This window comes from Lathyrus oleraceus, chromosome 7, assembly GCF_024323335.1.
Source record: "Lathyrus oleraceus cultivar Zhongwan6 chromosome 7, CAAS_Psat_ZW6_1.0, whole genome shotgun sequence".
NCBI lineage: Eukaryota > Viridiplantae > Streptophyta > Magnoliopsida > Fabales > Fabaceae > Lathyrus > Lathyrus oleraceus.
The window spans coordinates 219,774,408-219,793,851 of NC_066585.1; the positions used below are offsets into that span (position 1 = coordinate 219,774,408).

The following is a 19,444-nucleotide window of genomic DNA, read 5'->3' on the forward strand; positions in this document are numbered from 1 at the left end:
AGCACGGTAGGCACAGGGTTATGAGTGAGAAATATCTTAATAGCATTCATGTCTATGAATTGGTCTGGATTAAGGAATAACACCAAACCATAGATTAGTAATGCTAGAACATCTTCGAAAGCATGGACATTCATAACTTTGAGGAATTCTCGGGCCTTATTTATCAGAAATTTGGCAAGTAAACCCTTAATTCCACTTCTTGTTACCCAATTAGTTTCAATATCGGACTTTGTCATGTGTAAAGCCGCGGCAACTTCTTCAGACTTCGGAATCTTTTCTAAACCACTGAAAGGTGTTTGATCAAGGATAGGTATCCCAAGCAGACTGGAGAATTCTTCTAACGTGGGCACCAACTGATAATCCGGGAAGGTGAAGCAATGATGTTTAGGATCGAAGAACTGGAATAGAACTCTCATCATATCTTCTTTGAAACCAGTGGTAACCAAATTGAGGAGAGAACCATGTTTCTTGATGAACTGAGCCTGATCAGGAAGTTCTGACACTAAACTCTTGAGTTGAGGAGAGATTGCTACAAAATTGATCCGGATGGTCTTCCTGGAAGCCATAGCCCTGTTACAGAGCAAAGTTAAATCCCTAAGTCCTTGAAATGGTTAGTACAATGCCATGATGTTATGATGTTATGATGTTATGATGTTATGTAAGTAACAAACACAAGCAAGTCACGCAACAATCATTCCTAGGTTTTAAGGCTTGCATGAGTTCCATAGGTAAGTACCCTCCCCACTGAAGTTTGGTTGGTTCCACCTGTCCTAGAATAGTAACCGGGTTCTAGAAGGATCTCAAATCATTGACCTTCCCTTAAGTCCACTTCAGTGCAACACCCAGTGGTTGACCAAAGCTTCCTTAAAGTCCAATCTCAAATAGTGTAGTATCGAGTCTCAACCAACCCCAGTCGGAATCGAAGTCAATTATCTCACTACTTTCTAATGGCCAAGATGAGTCAATTAGGGTTCTAAAGGTTTGGTTAATGCTTTGATGACACCACGCAGACGCCAAATTTCTCCTCAAGTAAACATGAGGAACATCAGGACATCCAAAGTGTCAGATTAACCGTAGCCATCATTTTAACCATTCCAGTATACGCCGGATAGTGGCGATGATCTATTGCTACTTACCTAAGGTACACTAGATCCGGGTGTAGGATCTTTCACTCAAGCACAACATACCCAAGCAATCCCTTAAAAGACAATTCAAATAAGTGATCTCTTTTTTTAAAGGTAACCTCTCTTTGTTGTCCCCAGTGGAGTCGCCAGTTCTGTCATACGGTGAACTGACTTTGTGTGTTTTTGCTTTGGAAAGCAAATGTCGCGGATAGCAAGAGTCGCCACCGACTTTTCTTTTATCCAATAAGGAAAGGCGGAAAAGAACAGGAAAGACCTTGATTAGATTTTGGGTTCGGGAGGTACATTATACAAAGGGAAGGTGTTAGCACCCTTTGTATCCATGGTTATCCATGGGCTCTTAATTGCTTGATCACTTATGTTTTTCTTGTTTGAAAAAGTGTGTGAGAGCTGTTTAGAAAATGTTTTGAAAAGAGAGTTTAACTTTGTAATGATTCTTGTACGAATGTATACAAAGTATTTATCTCGTTTAATTTTGAAAGTTGTTTAAAAAAATATAACTTGGCAATGATTCTAGTACGAATGTATGCCAAGTGGTGATTTTCTAATAGAGGTTTTGAAAAGTGTGAGGTGTGAAAAGTAGTTTAAGTTGTGAGCAAGCATTTAGGAGTTATACCTACCCAAGGTCTTTATGGGCATTTCCTATCCTTATGAGGGTAAAACTGTCCTTACTATTGAGAAGTGAGTAGTTCTATCCTTTGGATGTAAAGGGTCATCGTAGGATCATCGATTGGTCATTGAAGGCAGCATTCGTAAGGATACCTTAGCATTCGAAGGGACGATCATCATTTAACCGTAGGCTACAACGACGGGTCACCGAGGGACAAAATCATATATTCGCAGGCAACATCCGAGGAACGATGATTTATTTTATAGGGACATGATGATTTAATCAAAGGGTCTTTGCTAAGTGTATCCCCACATTCGCGGGACATGACCATAATACCGTAATACCGTAAGGCAACAAAGAGAGGTCCAAGATCACATATTCAAAGGCAATATTTTATAATCAATTAGGTAATTAGGATGAATCTCCACATTATAATCAATTAGATAATTAGGATGAATCTCCACATTAAAATCAATTAAGTAATTAGGATGAATCTCCACAAGGGTATCCCACAAATAAAGTGGGATACCTAGCAAGCTACCTTTTCCGGGAGTATGTGAACCCTTACAAAATTCAGCAAACAGGTCAGAATACCAAATCAGGGTGCAATCGAGAATCGCACCAAACAAAAGGAATCACAACAGTAATAATATCAGGTAAACAATGCATGGTGATAATAAAACATGTCAGATGAGCAAAGATCGGAACAGAAAAATCAGCGACTGTCATGTTCGCTGCTGACTCGCCTAGCGAAGGCCTAGCGAACGCTCGCTACATGTTCGCTTAACGATGTGCTAGCGAACGGCTGCGGGTTTTGGATTTTAGAACAGTACGATTTCAGCAAGCTCCAAACCCTATGGCATCCGTTACAGAAATTACATGGTTAAACGTTCAAGATATCCAGGCATACTTAAGTCCACATGCAAAACCTCAAATATATTTATGAATTCAATTATGATATCACATGTGAATTAGGAACATAAAGCGGTAATAGTAATGCAAACCGGTTTGCAATTGAATTGCAACCTTGAATTGGCAGATCGCTCTTAGGGTTGATGCCGGATTGAGTTGGACGGAGGTAACCTTTGTGCAAATGAGTTTCCTTCAGGGTTTCCTTTAGGGTTGCTCTGAATTCTCTGGGTTAGCCTCCAGGGTTTGCTGTCTGTGGGTGTTTTTGTTTCTCCCCTTTTCTCTTTTTCTTTTTTCCCTTCTGACTGAAGTTCTGGTATTTATAATGCTTTTTGTGTGACCTAATGGGCTCAGAATGAAGCCCAAAATTTCTGGTATTCGCAAGCTTCGCTAGGCGAGTGGTGTAGCGAAGGGTTCGCTAGGCGAAGGATTTTGCTCGCCTAGCGAGCAAGCCATTTTAAGCCATTTTCTGGATTTGGGCCACCTGTGTGCTGGGTCTTTGTTCCTGTAAGACCAGTGTCTTGAAAAATGAATTGGAGTGCCTTGAAAAATGTCTTGCAAGATTAACGGGCAAATTTTGGGGTATGACAAGACGGTGTAAAAACAAGGTACGAAATTTGACGAAGTTGGTCCCCGACAACGGCGCCAAAAACTTGATCGCTCTATTCGCAAGTGTACGAATCACGTCAGAGTAATATAAAAGATTATCGATCCCACAGAGATCAAATCGTCAATCTATCGATTATTATTTTTACGATGTTTATCTAAGGCGGTACAAATGAGATATTGATGTCGCAAAATAATAGTAAATAAAGAAAATAATAAATACAATGTAGATAAAGATAGGCTTGAATGTATTTCACGTCAGTTAAGCGATGCTCCGATTGCCTAAATAGAACTACTTATGGGGCCATATTTTCTACTCTTGAAAAGAATCCATTTATCAGAAACTGTCGCTTTCGCGTATTCAGAACCGAGTTTACCCTTAAATTAAGGCCTTTTATTGTCACTTATAAAAGGTGCGCAGAACGCTAAAGTAGTAAACCTATTTTTAAGAAATAAGACTCGTAAGTTTAGTTGAAAAGTGATTTTGATTCGGAAAGTTTACCCAAGGAGTTTCCTGATTTCAAATCTATCAACGCGTCCGAAAACAGTTTCAAAAATCGTTTTTCCTTAAAGTGATAAAAATTCCTAGTTAACTAAGCCAGGGTGCTTTCGCACTCCTTGAGTAGTTAAAATTAACCAAGTTTGTTTCAGACAACTCGAATTAAAAATCAAAACAGCCCCTAAAGCATTTCTACAGATGCAATATGTGAAACATCTCTTTAACCGCGATCCTTACATTCTAACCTTTGAAAGATTTAGCCAGACATGGTAATACAAACAAATACAATGATATTGAACATGTTGAAAAGAAGTTTAGAATGTAAGGCGTGAAGAACAAGTAAAGCGTGTAAAACAATTAAAACGAGCAATAAAGATAATGGCGTGAAAATTAAATAAAGTAAAGACAATGGCAGGAATTAAATAAAGTAAAGCATGGCAAGTAAAATAAAAAGGCGATTAAATTAGAACCTGCTCCAAACGGATGCTTTAAATCTGCTACAAGGAAGTAAATAAACCTTTGACTTTGAAAATAAAGACGACGGCAAAATCAAAGTGCTCCAACTCAATTTCACTAAGGTGCGATAACCCCTCGATGTGACGGATTACAGCTTTTACAGATGATATTATAGTCTTAGTGTTGTAAACTAAGTTGGATGATTTGGAAATGAACTAGAACGACCTATTTATAGAGGAACTCAGCAGCATGCAAAGACTAGGATGCCCTTCAACTTCTCTTTAATGGGAATGTGGAATTCAAAGGTGGCGCCCGTCACCCCTTCATGGCGCCCGTCATGTGAGTAAATGGGGAAGTTCATGGGATCGTGGCAGTTTCCTCCTGGTTGAGGGCTGATGTGTCATGGCTTCTCCTATAGCGGCCACCATGCAGAACGCCACGAGTACAATATTTGCCGAAAAACCTAATTTTTTGGTCTTTTTGCTTCGTTTCTTCTAAAAAGGTCCTTAAAGAGCTAAATACCTGAAAGCAACATAAAAGAGAGCATAACACAAGCAAAATGATAATAAAGACCTAATAAACATGTGAAATCCGAGTCAGATACGCAGTGTAATCAGATACACTCGCCCACCCAGAAATGCGCGGAAAGTGCTGGAGGTTCTAACCCTGAAATGAAAATTTTTGAACACACGAATCATCAATAATGGCTTTTCAAAGATGAAATGAAAATAACAAAGAAACATTCAAAGACCAATAATTATTATTGTCAGTAGTGTGACCTGCTTCGTCTTCCACATACAACCCTCTCTCAACTTTGAATACAAGTAAACCAAACAAGCCACCCCATGTTGTACTCATGGATCTGCTCGAAATCCATGAAGTAACGTAGGTAGATGACGTCTATATAGGTGGCACTCTTGTCCATAAAAATCGCAGTGCCAACCAAATAAAGTAGTTATGCTCTTGATGCATGTGATATATGGAGTGCCACTTGCTCATCATCATCATCAGTTTGTTGTGCACTCAAGAGAGCATCCTTGTATACCTTCTTTAGGTATACAAATCTAGCCTGAGCACCCCTGATCTTATCCAACTCATTCATCGCCTCCCTTGGATTAGACCCTAGATACTCTACCATCATCTTGAGTGCCTCGTCTTTGGTCATCCTCTCATGATGTAGGAATCTCCCCTTAATCAGAAGATGTAGCAAACATAAGACACCATCGAGTGTGATAGACATTTCACCATGCAGGAGATCAAACGACGAGGTCCACGAGTTCCATCTATCCATGAACGCCTTAAGCATATTGTGGTTGACCGTAGTATAACCGATCATGCATAAGTCCTTTAGGCCAGATAAGGATAACTCCGACTGAAACCATTCCTCATTCGTCTTAGGTAATGCAACAATCTTTCTCCCGTGGTTAAGAAACTTCTGCGGATCACACTCCTGAAATTTTTCAGAAATAATCAATGTCAGAAATTAAAATTAATATAAAAGTAAATAAAGAATTCAACTAATGTTACCTCTCCGTCCCAGATATGTATGGAAGTATGGTATGGATACAAAGGTAGTAAAGATAAATCAACTAGACCACCTCCAAAAGCCTTTGGCTCACTACCACAGTAGTCTCACCCCCCGGAGGTGGCATTAGATCAGTAACATCGTCACTAGGAGGTGGGACTGGATCAGCAACATCATCGATAGGAGGTGGCACTGGTGAAATCTGACGCCTGCAGGAGGATGGGGGAGTGATGCGTCAGATGATGAATCTTGTCTCCTACAGGAAGAAGAAGATGGAATGGCATGAGGAGAAGCACGATCCCTATAAATAGACGGCTCTGCCTGACCAGAGGTACCAAGAGCCTCCGGAACCTGCTGACTCTTCTCCCGCCGAACGGATGTGTGCTAAGCAACCCCGTCATGCCTCAATTTATCATGTATATTAGCCATTATACTTGTAATTTAAAGTAAGGCAGACCATTTGTGCAAGCAAACAACACAAGTAAGAAAATAAAATAAAAAAGACTGGGAAATTTTCGGAGATGCGTCTCCGATTACTAGGAAACTAAATAGCTGAAAAATTCTGGAGATTCATCTCTGGTTACTGGGAAACTAAATCGTTGAAAAAATTACAAGAAATTGATGTTTTTGATGAAGATAAATGATGTTACATATGAAGATTGATGTTCCCTTGAGTTTCCTTGAGCTTTGTTGAATGAAATTTGACTTGATGTAGAAAAGAAATTTGAGAGAGGTTGAAGTTAAGTTGAGTTTGAGTAATGTGAAATGAGAAAGGAGAAGAGTCTGGCGCGACTTAACCTCCAAAATATTTCGAATATACATCCCTAAAATATTTTAACGTTAACTGACATTTTAATGCGTCCGGTGATGCATCTTCAAAAATTGAAAATATTTTTTAAATTTTGCACGGTGCATAAGAAAATATGAGGTGCATTGATAAATTGCCAAAGAGTAATTGGGTGGTCCACATGCCTACTTAAGAAGCCATTCAAAAAAATAATAATAAGATTTGGATAAAAATACAGTCCAAGTACTTTTGTATAATAAAGAGTTTAATCGAAATTAAATTAAATTTTTTTATTCAAAAAAAGTGTGAAGATGAAATTTATTTTAAAATAAAAAATATATCATTAATTAATTACTATATATTTATTTATTTTATTATTTATTATAAAAAAAACTTATATAAACTTGTTTATAAGCGTTTATTTAAATGTCATTTGCCTTAATTTGAACATTTCATTTATCACAATTCTTTTCTTAGCCAATTGTTATCTAGAAGAGAGATTGGATCTAGTATTGTGTATTTTCTCTGTCAAGCTTTTACTTCTTACCCCTTTTTTCACTCTTATCCAAACGGTCTCTGAATCTCAAAAATCAAACCTATCATTAAATCTCTTTGTACATATTTGCCTATTTTGGTCCTCATAATTATTTTATCTCTTTCATGACTTGACTTTCTTCTCATGCAATATGACATCAAAAAATTAAGAGATAACTTTGTGTGAGAAAAAAAAAATAGTGTGGTTTCACTTTTATTTTAATGCGAAGAAAAATGGGAATATCGTCAAATGTATTTTTATCTTAGACAAAAGAAAAAGAAATTCTCAAAAGTGTTGTCAAAAAAAGTGTACTAGTGCATGTGCGTAAGTTCTCAAAACGTGGTCTTCACATGAACAAAACGTTGAATTTAAGACCTCTATATTGTTACTATTTTTTTATGAAATATGTGTTGCGTTCTGAAATGATAAAAGTTAATTTTAATTTTTTAAATAAACTGAATATGTAAAATTGATTATAAATAAAATGAAACCAAATATAGAGGAAACCTTGAAGCAAACTTTCTCTTACTTTGGTCAAGCATGTGCAAAAAAAGTGCATATCACAGCCTATTTTTTCATGAAAAGTACGCAAGCTTTCGTAAGTTAGGAGAGAACTAACGCCATCAAAGAACGCCATATTATTACTCATTCATCACAATTGACATATACCGTTTCACATTTATTGTCTATATTTTGATGTTTAAATAGTTTCAAGTTATCTGTTTTCACTGTTCATCTTTGATATTGTGCAAGAGTTCTCTCAGATTTCATTAAACACTCGTGTTTCTCAATCCTTTAGAATCAGAAAATATAATGTTGTTATGACTTCGATTGTAAATTCAACGCGAATTCAAGAAACGAAATCAATCACACAGGTCTCGTATTTATTCGGGTTTCCCTTAATGTTTCTCGTGTATCTCAATCGGAGCTTTAGATATTAATTGTTGACAAAGATGGGAAAAAAAAAGAGAAAAAAAATTCTAGAAACTCCAACACAAAGATAGAATTATGTTACAAGATAGACCAAATTAAAACTCAAATTAAAAATTAAATAAAATTCAAATCAACTCCAAATTCAACTTAAATGCAACTAAAATCAACTATGACTAACATTTATAATTGATTTTGAAAAATTAATTTTATCGATAGTTTTGAATGAAATTTTTAATGTTCATATTAATGTGGTTTCAACATAACAATTACCACCTGCTTATTGATAAAAAATCATCAATTTTAAATATTTGATAATTTACTTGTATGAATATAAATAACTTTTTTAATAACACTAAAATGCTGATTTAAGAGGTGTAAAAACCAAATTAAATATTTTATAAATCCAGGTTTTCTATGTTACTCCAGGCATTTAAAGAAAAGTATAATAAAATACATTCTTTTATGTATCCAAAAGGAGTTTTCTCCATGGATACATACAGATCTAACAAAAAATATTTTATTAAGATGAGCATTGATGAGGTAAGGTGAGAAAGCAGGCAGTTTTCACGATGGATACATATAGATCTTAAAGAATCAATAAAAAGAAGTTATCAACTATCAAGACCATTGATCAGGTAAGGTGAGAAAGTAGGTAGTCATGGCCTTCCGGAATCTTTTCTTGTATTGTTTTGGTGAAACAATTGTGGGGGCAGCATTTTTAGGACCCCCAAGTATTCCAGAGGCTTTAACCCATGTCTCTAAATGCTTGTCCCATGTGTATTGTCTCATGAAATCAATTATCCCCAATACCAGTTCCTTTTTCTCATCATCCACCCCAACCAGCAATGAGTAATCCATAACAGCAACTGACTGAAACACCAACAACAATCACACAAATATAAGTCATTAACAAACTTTTAATACTAAATAATAATGACAGTTTTTACGCATTATTTTAGCTTACCGCCAAAAAGGATGTGTCGTTCCATACAGCTCTCTCCAGTTTTCGCTTAGCCTTACTTCCGAGAAATATGGGATTTGTTCTCAATGTTTCTAACAAATTCATGTCTAGCATCACTTTGTTAGTCCCAGTTGTGTCTGCGTTGTACCTGGATCTTTCTGACCCTTTAAGATCATACACCCTGGTTATGTTTCTCTTGTAAAAGAGATTCTCCATTACTATCAGATCTATCTTTGTTTCCTTACCACCTTTTGGGTATTTTACAGTGACCTGTGTTTGTTAAAACATCGTGTACATATATTATAAACCTAAAAATTTACATTTCATCAGCAATCTGGAACTTGTATAGAGTGATAAAGTATGAATCTTACCTGATAAATGCCAAGAATTTTGGCAAGGCAAGTTGGGCCACCCGAATTCATTGCATCCATCAGGTATTTGAAATACTGAGGTGCAAACTCTTCAAACGATTCCAATTCGGTCTTCGTCACTTGTTTAATAATAAACCTTTCATCTAATGACTTGGCAAAGTACACATTACTTTTCCCTCCCTGTGCACTCCATCTCCGGGCACGGGTAAGGGATCGCACGAAATCAACTTCATTAGGGCAACACTTTTTTCTAAGTGAATCAAACTGCTTTGCAAAATAGCAAGTGACAGAGAAGTTCACTTTACCTCCGGCACCCAAAGAGTCGTCGCCGAAAGAGATTTGCGCATGCAAAGGTTTTTTGCTGTCCCGAATAAAAGAACTAATTGAAGATGGAGGAGCATCATCAGAACCATAACTAGCATAATTGATATAATCCAAGTCCAAAGTGGCCCATGCAGAAAAGCTGGAATTAGCTATATCTTCTTTGTTTCTCTCGCTAGAACTCCAGTTCCCATCATGCAGATCTGACTTCCCAGAAACCCAATCTTCGTAATCCTTAGAGCTAAGGGCGTAGGATATTATGCTGGAGTAATCATTGTCATATACAGCTATAACTCTATCACCGTGACATGTTTGGGGAAGCAGCAACCGAGCACCTTCAGCAATGTGAGAAATGGAGGAAAGGAATGATGGCGTGGAGCTCAAAATCAGATTTAACCTCTGTGATTCCCACGGCAACGTTTGAAAGTTACTTTGCAACACATTTGAGATGGGGTCTCTGATCATATTCCTGTAGTCTCCATAAGTGTGAAAAGATCGATGTGTTGACATGTGTAAAGATGAGGGCAAGTCTTTCTTGATTTTTTCTTGAACTCTTAATGCCGAATCAAAAGAATGAACTCTCAGTGGTTGTGTCAACCTTTTAAAGGAAGAGTTTACGTGGACAGGTTGATCAGTTCCAGTCCATGCCAAATCTATTTTTTCAGAAAGATTGGATTCCTTTGATGGTATACAGTCAGATAGTGTGCTGTTGGAAACAAATTCACCATCGGAATGTGGTTCTTCCCCATCAGGATAACACCCAGATGCTTCAGAAGCATGACAAGACTCAAGTTGGTCATCTGGCTCTACAAGCTTATGACTTTCATGAGACTCGTGCAATTTTGAAGGCTGAGAATTATTTTGCTCCAGCCAAGAGTCAAAACTTTGATCCTTATGAAGTGAGTCAACTCTTAACTCATTATGAACATCAGCTAATGATTCTCTTTCTTGTTTAACCTTAAAACTAAGACTTCTTTTAATAAGAGAGTCCAGTGTGGATAGCTGGTGATCCCAAACATGTGAACCAATTAGAAGTGAACGTCTCAGCCGATTCAGTTCCAGAATGTCTAAAGTCATATTTCCTGGATCAGCAGTCACATCGGCTGATTTTAGCAAAGTCTGTACATACACATACATGGCAAAAAAAGGAAATAGATCAGGAACTTAGATACATACAAGTATATTCATTCATAAGAAAACTGTAAAAATTAGTATGATAATCCAATACCATGCACCATTAAATTAGTCTACTCACATGATAATCCATTTTTTCTCTTAGAAGCGTGTTTTTTAGATCAAGTATGTGGTTATGAATGTCATAGGCATCTGAAAGCTCATTTCCAACACCAGGAGACAAAACCCTTGTTTCCAATTGTTCGACCACATTTGATATCTCCACATACAAGGTTTCCACTTTACTAAAAAGCTGTGCAAAATAAGGGGGGGAGAAGGTTAAGATTTTGATACCAAGGAGTTAATAAAGTAAAATAGTAAAGAAAATATTAAGAGTGTATTTGTTAAATCACCTCTCCTGCCACCTTTCTAATCCACTTTTCTGGGATGTAGCCAAATTCCAGAACAGATGGGGGTAGATGGACAGAAAGAACGTCAATAGGGGAATACCGGAAGAAAACAACCATGCTCCCAAACCTGTTTACATCAAGTTGTAGGTAATTTTTCAAGTATCAATCAATAACCAACTAAAATTGTATAAAAAGAAAAGGAATAACGAATTAAGGATTCCATGTATGAATGAGTTAGTTACCCATAAAACCGGAGGCAGTCTCTTTGCAAAGAATGTCCACAGGTAGCAACTCGATTAGCAGTTGCATGGTTTGAGAAGCTAAGTTCCAAGAACTTTCCAAAAGACAATCCCCAAGCAGACTTCGACATAACAACTCTCTGAGTTGCTGGTGGAACTCCATCCACAAATGGGCACCTCAGACACCGGTGCCACATCCAAATCTTGCCATCACTTTCCCCCGGTAACTTCACAGAGGGGAGGCGCTTAACATTGATAGTAAGATTTCCTTGCTGGTGTGTAAAACAAAGGACATGGGCCTCTGCAGGCTCTTTACAAGACTGACAGCGATATGCCTGGAAAAGAACGGTTTGAAACATCTCCGTTCAGAATTAACCGATATAAGGCTAACAGCAAACAAAGAAATAGAACACGGCTTACCTGATCAAATAGACTATCATGGAGATATCTCCCGAGTGGCTTATCAAAAGAGCCATAGAATTTTATGCGCAGCAATCTAGTGCGTTCACATAAAGTTCCTTTTGATACACAATGACTGGAAAAATACACTAATATGTTCTGATGGGCTTCAGCGGCAGAAAAGTATTCACCAGAAAACTCATCCTCATTAATCTTGTCTTGTGTGGAGTCAACAACTTCACACTCTCTTTCCTCTTGAAGCATGGTTTCTTGCAAATCTACTCGCGAAGGGTCTCTAGACATAGTGTCTGCCTCTGATTCACTGCACTCATGCAAATAATCTGATTCTAAAGTCAAATTAGATGTTAGGTTATTATAGTATGGATCAGAGAGCATATTCTCAACACTATAATCCCCCATGGTGCCTCTATATGAATGAAAGTTAAGTTCATCGAGATTCCCTGACACTGATCCCAGATTTCCAATCATCATATTATGACCAACAGAGTCTTTCGCTCTAGAAGCATCATCAGCCTCTGATTGGCACATGGTAGAAGAAAAAGTAGTAGATACTACAGAAATGTCAGTGTCAGCTATTGCACTCTCCGGCGTATCTGTTGAGTATTTTACTATCATTTTAGGCAGGGTGGCACCCTCATCAGCAAGGAACGAGGTCTCCAGAGATAAATGATAGGCTGCAAATATTGCATATTGCACCACATGTTTAATTTTTTTCAGTTCTTTACGACATGAGCCCTTCAGTAAGACCTGAAACAAGAAACCATATCAGAAACAGAACAAAAAGAACATGAGACAAAAATTTCAAAAGAAAGTATCGGAGTACATTACCGTGCATCCCAAACGCCGCGGGCAACCTTCAAAGAACATTAAAGTTTTGGATGGCTTTTTGTTGGACTGATTACCAGCCTCATGATCTTCCACAATCCGGTCTAACCGGAACAATTCACAGTGCCCTAGACGTGCTTTTGATAAACTATCCACTGATGGAGCGATAAGAGCACCAGTGCAGCGAGCTATACGCTCAAGCAAAGGTCTTTTAACATTCAACACCAAGGAGATTTCCTTTGCCAGTAAATATTCTTGGGCTTGTGAAGCAACACTTTTTTCTACCAGCAAAACATTTGGTCGAAGAGCCTCAATATTCGAAATAATCATCTTCAGATGATCATTTTCCTGCCAGCATTAACAAATCAATAATTACTTCCAACTTCCAAGAAATGAAAATACATAAACTGAAAGATACATGGGCCATTGGGTAATCGTGAAGGCACCTGCTGCAACAATGTGTCGAAAGAAGCCAGCTGATTTGGAACTTTCTGGTATTCCAGTGATCCTCCTAGGAGGAGGAGTCTAGGCCTTTTATATTGAGAGGTCATGCGCTTGTGCTTTATATTTTTCGTGCAAACAACTCCTTTGATAAGGGTGCTACAAAACAAGAACCACAATTTCACTGTTAACCACATAGAAATGCCTAGGAATGTGCTGCAGTGACCTACAAGGTACATAGGAAAATTCGGGAACGTGCATTACCTGTCATTCGGGCTTCCAGATGCTACACATTTGACCTTTACATAATTACCGGGATCCATACTGCCACCTTTACTAGTGTCTGGTCTCACAAAGTTAGCAGCCTGCCATGCTACAGTTGTAACGATGTCAAGCCAGTCGACAGAATCACTTTCCTTACCAACTTGAATTCCCTCTGCCAGTAAGAGTTGTGAAACAAGAGCTCTAAAATGCCCCTGTACGACAGATGTTAAAGGTTCCTTGTTTCCCTCATTGTGTTTCTCTTTTGCAGGAAACATATTAGATAGACTGCTATTGGATGAGAACAAGGCACCTGAGTCACCAATATCATCATCCTCGTCATCATATGCAAAGAAATTGCATTCTGCGTCAGCATCTTTGTCTTCAGGTGGTGGAGGGTACCAAATTGGTTCATTGTTTTCAAAATCCAATGGCCTCTGTGAATTCTCAATCCCATTCCGGATTGACAAGTCATCAGAAAAATAAGTAGTGTTATATGCATCCTCAGTCCCGGTTTCAGGCTTTCTTAAAACAGCCATACTTTGTTGACCAGAGGGAACATCATACTGATATATGGGGCCTTTCTCCTGCCCCTTCTTCTGGATAGGAAGCCCGGCCCGACTGGAAGTAAAATCAATCCTAGAAGGGCTATCTGAAGGACTTGTCCCCACAGAATTACAGTTGTAAGTGTCATGTCTAGCACTAACGCTACTTGAATCTACGTCTGAATTGTTATCACAATATGTACGAGATGGACTGAGAGAGTTCTTCCCAAAATCTTCCGTCCCTTCTTCGTCACTCCTACACATTCGTATATAATAATGTTTCAAGCGGGATTAGATAAACTAGGCAAGTCCCTTTGAGTTTCAAATCATTAAAAAAAAAATAATATGTTCACATATTCAACAATGAGAAATCATGTACTTGATAAACATATACAAACTTATATATGAGAACAAACAAGGCAAACCATTTCAATAAGAAATCATATAACTATGTAGCTTGAAGCTAAAAAAGTGGAAATCATGATTACCTAAAGGTAGATGGAAGAGTGGATATTGAAGAAGAGTGAGCACCAGATGAGGTCAAACTCCTATTAAGCATGGAATGAGCATAATATGCCGACTCTCGATCATGAAAATAGCTATCTCTTTCAGTTTCACCACTAAGACACGGCGAATTTGGCTCAGGACTCTGTCTAGGACTCTCTTGTGGAGAAACAGCAGGATGCACTTTCTCAACACACTTCCTCTGCTGACACTCACGCGTCCGATTAGAAACCGAACAGAATTTGCAAGAACTAATAGCTTCTTTGATTCCAGTACTATCATCAGATTCAAGATTTGGCAGATCACAAATTCTCATACACTTCCCACACAACCAACGGCCACAGCTCTGACAGTTATACTTATACTGAGTCATGATCTCATTGAAATTTGTATTACACTCACAACACATTTTGCAATCACTATTTTGCATATCAAAATTCTGAGATAAACAAGACAAGTCACCACCTCCCCAAGAAACCCAAGACCTAACCTTTTCTATTAGATCTAGAAATGAAGTATCAGGTATTCCCATATAAGATGCAATAACTCCAATAAAGAACTCAATTCTCTTCAACCTAACTTCAGTATATGAAACTTAAATTTATGAAATTTAAATTTCCTCCTCAAAAAAAAAAAAAAAAACCAATCTTTTAACACCAGAATACAATACTGATCACTAAAATTATCTTAAAAATAAAAAATCAAGAGAAGAGTATTGATAAAACCCACAATAAAATTTGGGGGAAGTAGGTGAATGAGATTGGTTAAATCAAAATGAAAACTAAAACTAAAAATTATTTCTTTTTTTTTTCTTTTTGTTGATTGATTGCAAATCCTCCTGGGAATCAAATAATATCAAAGGAGGAAGCTATAGCTATAAACTATAACAAAAGAAATCAACCAATCTGAAACTATTTACACCAAAAAAAAACTACCAAAGCAACAAGTACTAGACCCTGAGAGAACAATGATTTTGAATATGAAAGTTAATCCAACCCTAAATGATGCATTGATGAAGCGATTTGAGTGAAAAGGAGTTAATATTGGTTTAGAAGTAAAAGGTGAAGAAGAAGTGAAGTGAAGAATTGAAGAAGAAAGAAAGTTTGGAACTAAATGGTGAGGAGAATGAGAATGAAAAGGAGGAAGAGAAGAAGTGCAGAGAAGGTTCCCTTTCTACCGGAGAAGGCTCGCATCTGAAACAGCAACGCTACTCTCTTGTTGCACATTTTTCTTTCTTTCTTCTTTCTCTCTCTCTATGCTTCACTTTCTTTTCTCTTTCTTTCTTTTTCTTTTCTTTTCCTTCACCCTTTCCCTCTCCACCTTATTCTTATTTATTTTTTACACCGGTTAAAATTTATAAATATTTTTTCCATCAAAATATATAAAGTATTAAATAAATATTGTTTTTTAAAATTGTATTTGAAAACAATTTTATATCAATATTCAATGTGAACCTTAATTTTGCCAAAGATGCCAAGACTATAAATATTTTGGAAAATAAATTAGAAATATTTGGTCCTGATTTATTTATATATTTTGAAGAAACATTTTTGTAAAATTAATTTACATGTATGAGGATCCAAGTCCCTATCGGCATGCTTAATCCTACTATCCTTAGTTAATTAAGAAAAATATATTTTATTTTAAAACTATGTTTGTTTTGATCCACTCGCAAGTTTTCCTATTCATTGGTCAACATCAATGTGTGTATGTATGGTAGGCCACATGTAGAATTCTTTTTGCACTTTATAAGTCTATATATATATATATATATATATTTCAATCATCTCGATCTCGAGAGAAAATATTTGTATCTGAAAACTTGATACAGGTGCTCTATTTACACGGCTTCAAAAATTGAGGGGATAAGTTTGTGCCAATTATTCAAGAAAGTTTGTGCTACAGCTAATTGATTTTATATATATATATTAAAAATACTAATGATAATTTTTTTTCTGTTCTATTTTAAGGGTTTAAAGAATATCCTTGAGGCACTCATTAGTATTTCTTATAGACAAGTTTATAGAGATTGATCTAATAGTATGAGAAATTTTTTGTTTGAAAATAAATTCTAAATAATGATATAACTCTTTTTCAAATCGAGGATATTTTACTTGTGCATGATTTTTTGTCTATTTGATGCTACTAACAAATCCTTGTTCAAAGATGTTTCTAACAAGATGCAAATTAAATTACTGGAAAGCTCTTTTAAGAATACAAAAAGAAGTGATTGTCAACCCTAATATATTTAACCAAGAATGATTGTGTCTTTCAAAAAGAACCAATCAAAATGATGATGTTGATCACGAGAGGTTAAGGGGAAATTTCTTAAGTTACCTTGAGACCTTGAGGAAATCTTAGCAATAGAATTATTCTCGATTAGAAAGCTTCAAATACTTTTTATCTATGTTCGAGAAAGAAAAATCAAGAAGAAGAAATTATCCAAAGCATACCTACCGGTAAATTTCAAAGCTAAATAATACCTTATGTGGGGAGAAATAAGATTTTAGATCTTATGTCTTACTTTGACTGCTATTGTCAATCTCTATAAGGTAACTCGTTTCTTTTACATGTGATCTATGTGCTTTGATTATGTTACGTCTTTTTTATAATAACAAATGGGAAGAAGTATACTATCAAAGGGAGTAGAGTATACTCTCTAATTAATCAAGTGAGAGTTTGATCACTCTAAAATACGTGTATTGTTTTTGTTACCACCTCCTCTAAGAGATGCATTGTCATAATCAAAGAGGGGGAAATGTGGATCTATGTGCTTGCATGTAATGAAGATCAGCATCTGAAGTTTTGATGACGACAACGCATGGCAATAGCTTTTAATCCTAATGATAACCAAAACATCTTTTGACTTATCAGTAGAGGACTCAAGATCAAAGTGCATATACAATCAAATAATATCTAGCAAAAGTATTGAAGTCTCTTTTGGGAAAGATATGAAAGTTAGTCAGGTCATGTCTATCGGTATGTTTGAGTGAACTGAGTATTGTAAAAGTGAGGTAGTATCTTAAGAGTACTAAGGCAACTCAAACACACACTTTAAAATACTCTTTACCTTAACCAAGTGATTAAAAAGCTATCCAAATATTTTCTTAACCATCTAATCGATTGAAAAGATGAGTCAATCGATTGACAATACTTTTTCTCTATCCAATCGATTATGACACTTGTACAATCGATTAGAAGGATGATAATTGATTATACAATCATCAAGGATATCACATTAATGACTTACAACATATTTATATTCAAACTTTTCTAATTGGACTTTATAATTAATTATATTTGAGTTGTCTAATCGATTAAAGCATTTTTATAATCCATTAGATAATAAATTCAGCCTATGGATTATTTCCTTTCTTGGTGTTTCCAATTACTATATAAGGGAGGGTCTTCCTCACTTCATACCACACCACTTTCCAACTTTTTCATATTTCTTTGGAATTTATCTCTTTATCTCATTTTTGAAAAATATTTCTATTCACTTCAAAATTGCCTTAGTACTACTAAATGAAATTTTACTTGTGAGAAAGATACTTTTGTAAGTGGTCGTGCTGGTCGTTTATATTCTTAAGGGTGCGATACCTTTAAGATATTGAGTTTGGTTCTTAAGATCAACCTTTATAAAATCTTAGTTACTGGTTTATTAACCTTTGCCGAAAAAAGTTTTTGTTTGGTTATTGAGATCAATCATAAATCTCTAAACGATTCGATAGCGTAACCTGGGTTAAAAGTTGTCATTTGACTAAGGACAAGTTTGTAATAAATGTTTGTGGGCATAACCTTCAAAAGCTCAAAGTTTATAATGAAACTCTCAAGAAGACCTCTTGGGGAAAGGACTAGGTCAACGTTCGACCAAACCTGTATAAATCTCTTGTGCAATCTTTTAATCTTATCTCTTTATTTTATGCAATTTGCTTTCTATATTTTGTTTTCGGTGAAATTCATCACCTAAAACTTTACTAATATGATCTTAATCGAAAAAAATTAAAATTAATCATGAATTTTAAATATCACAATTCACCCGCTCTCTAGCCCCCTTTTGTACTTGAAGTCACTTGTCTAACATAATGTTCTTGGTGGTTTCTCTAGGGTATTTTCTTCTGCCGACGATGGTTTCTTTTGGCTGAGATCTAGCTTTTTCTCTTTTAGGGTAGTGTTTTTTATTTTCGACTTTCATCTTGTTAGCTCGGGTGTTTCATGTAGTTTGTCAGGGTCTCAACTATCTTTTATATTTGTTGAATTCTTTGGTTGCTATTGACTTGGGTCTGATGCTTCTTCTGCCAATCTCATTTCTCTTAGGGTGTGTTTAGTTCAAATGAAGGGGAAGGGAGGAGATGTATATTAATGGAGGGAAGGAAAAGGGAAGGGAGGTGAGAGATTTTTTTTATTATTATTATTATTATATATATATATATATATATATATATATATATATATATATATATATATATATATATATATATATATATATATATATATATATATATATATATGTTTGATTTAAAAGAGGGAGGGAGGAAAAGGAAGAGATTTTAATTAAAAAATGTTTGGTTCACGAGAGGGAGGAGAGATATTTTATTAATAATTTACACTTTTATCCTATGATCTTGTATAACTAATATGATATTTAAAGATGAAATAATCATAAATAATTTTTTGACAATAAAATTTATAATATTGAGTGATAAAAAAGTCATAACTTATTACATAATGTTAAAAGAAATTGAGTATATTTGATGCGTATTAAAACTCTCTGACACATAGTAAATTGTGTTTAAAACAACTTTTGAATACATAAAATTATTTATTATATATATATATATATATATATATATATATATATATATATATATATATATATAAATAAACAAAAATAAATAAAAGATATAAAATTTGATATAAAAAAATATATAATAAAATGCATAAAAAAATTAGAAAAAAACTAACATAAATAAACATAAAAATAAAAAATTATAAGAGAAAACAAATTTATATTAAATACAAAAAAATTGA

General features: G+C 35.6%; 2 protein-coding genes across 2 annotated transcripts; both read right to left on the minus strand.

Annotated features, from left to right (window-relative positions):
* Positions 1–5,177: 5,177 nt before the first annotated feature.
* On the minus strand, positions 5,178–6,176 carry LOC127103016 (uncharacterized). Its single transcript, XM_051040316.1, has 3 exons — positions 6,151–6,176; positions 5,845–5,956; positions 5,178–5,672 (listed from the first exon to the last, which is right to left on the minus strand). The coding sequence occupies exons 1-3, from the start codon at positions 6,174–6,176 to the stop codon at positions 5,178–5,180; spliced, it is 633 nt and encodes a 210-aa protein (XP_050896273.1).
* A 2,329-nt stretch (positions 6,177–8,505) lies between these two features.
* On the minus strand, positions 8,506–15,716 carry LOC127107928 (putative 1-phosphatidylinositol-3-phosphate 5-kinase FAB1C). The gene is made up of 11 exons (XM_051045275.1): positions 14,398–15,716; positions 13,368–14,165; positions 13,109–13,262; positions 12,666–13,010; positions 11,838–12,584; positions 11,421–11,752; positions 11,182–11,305; positions 10,911–11,081; positions 9,335–10,774; positions 8,967–9,233; positions 8,506–8,872 (listed from the first exon to the last, which is right to left on the minus strand). The coding sequence occupies exons 1-11, from the start codon at positions 14,943–14,945 to the stop codon at positions 8,621–8,623; spliced, it is 5,178 nt and encodes a 1,725-aa protein (XP_050901232.1). The 5' UTR covers positions 14,946–15,716; the 3' UTR covers positions 8,506–8,620.
* Between the last annotated feature and the right edge of the window lie 3,728 nt (positions 15,717–19,444).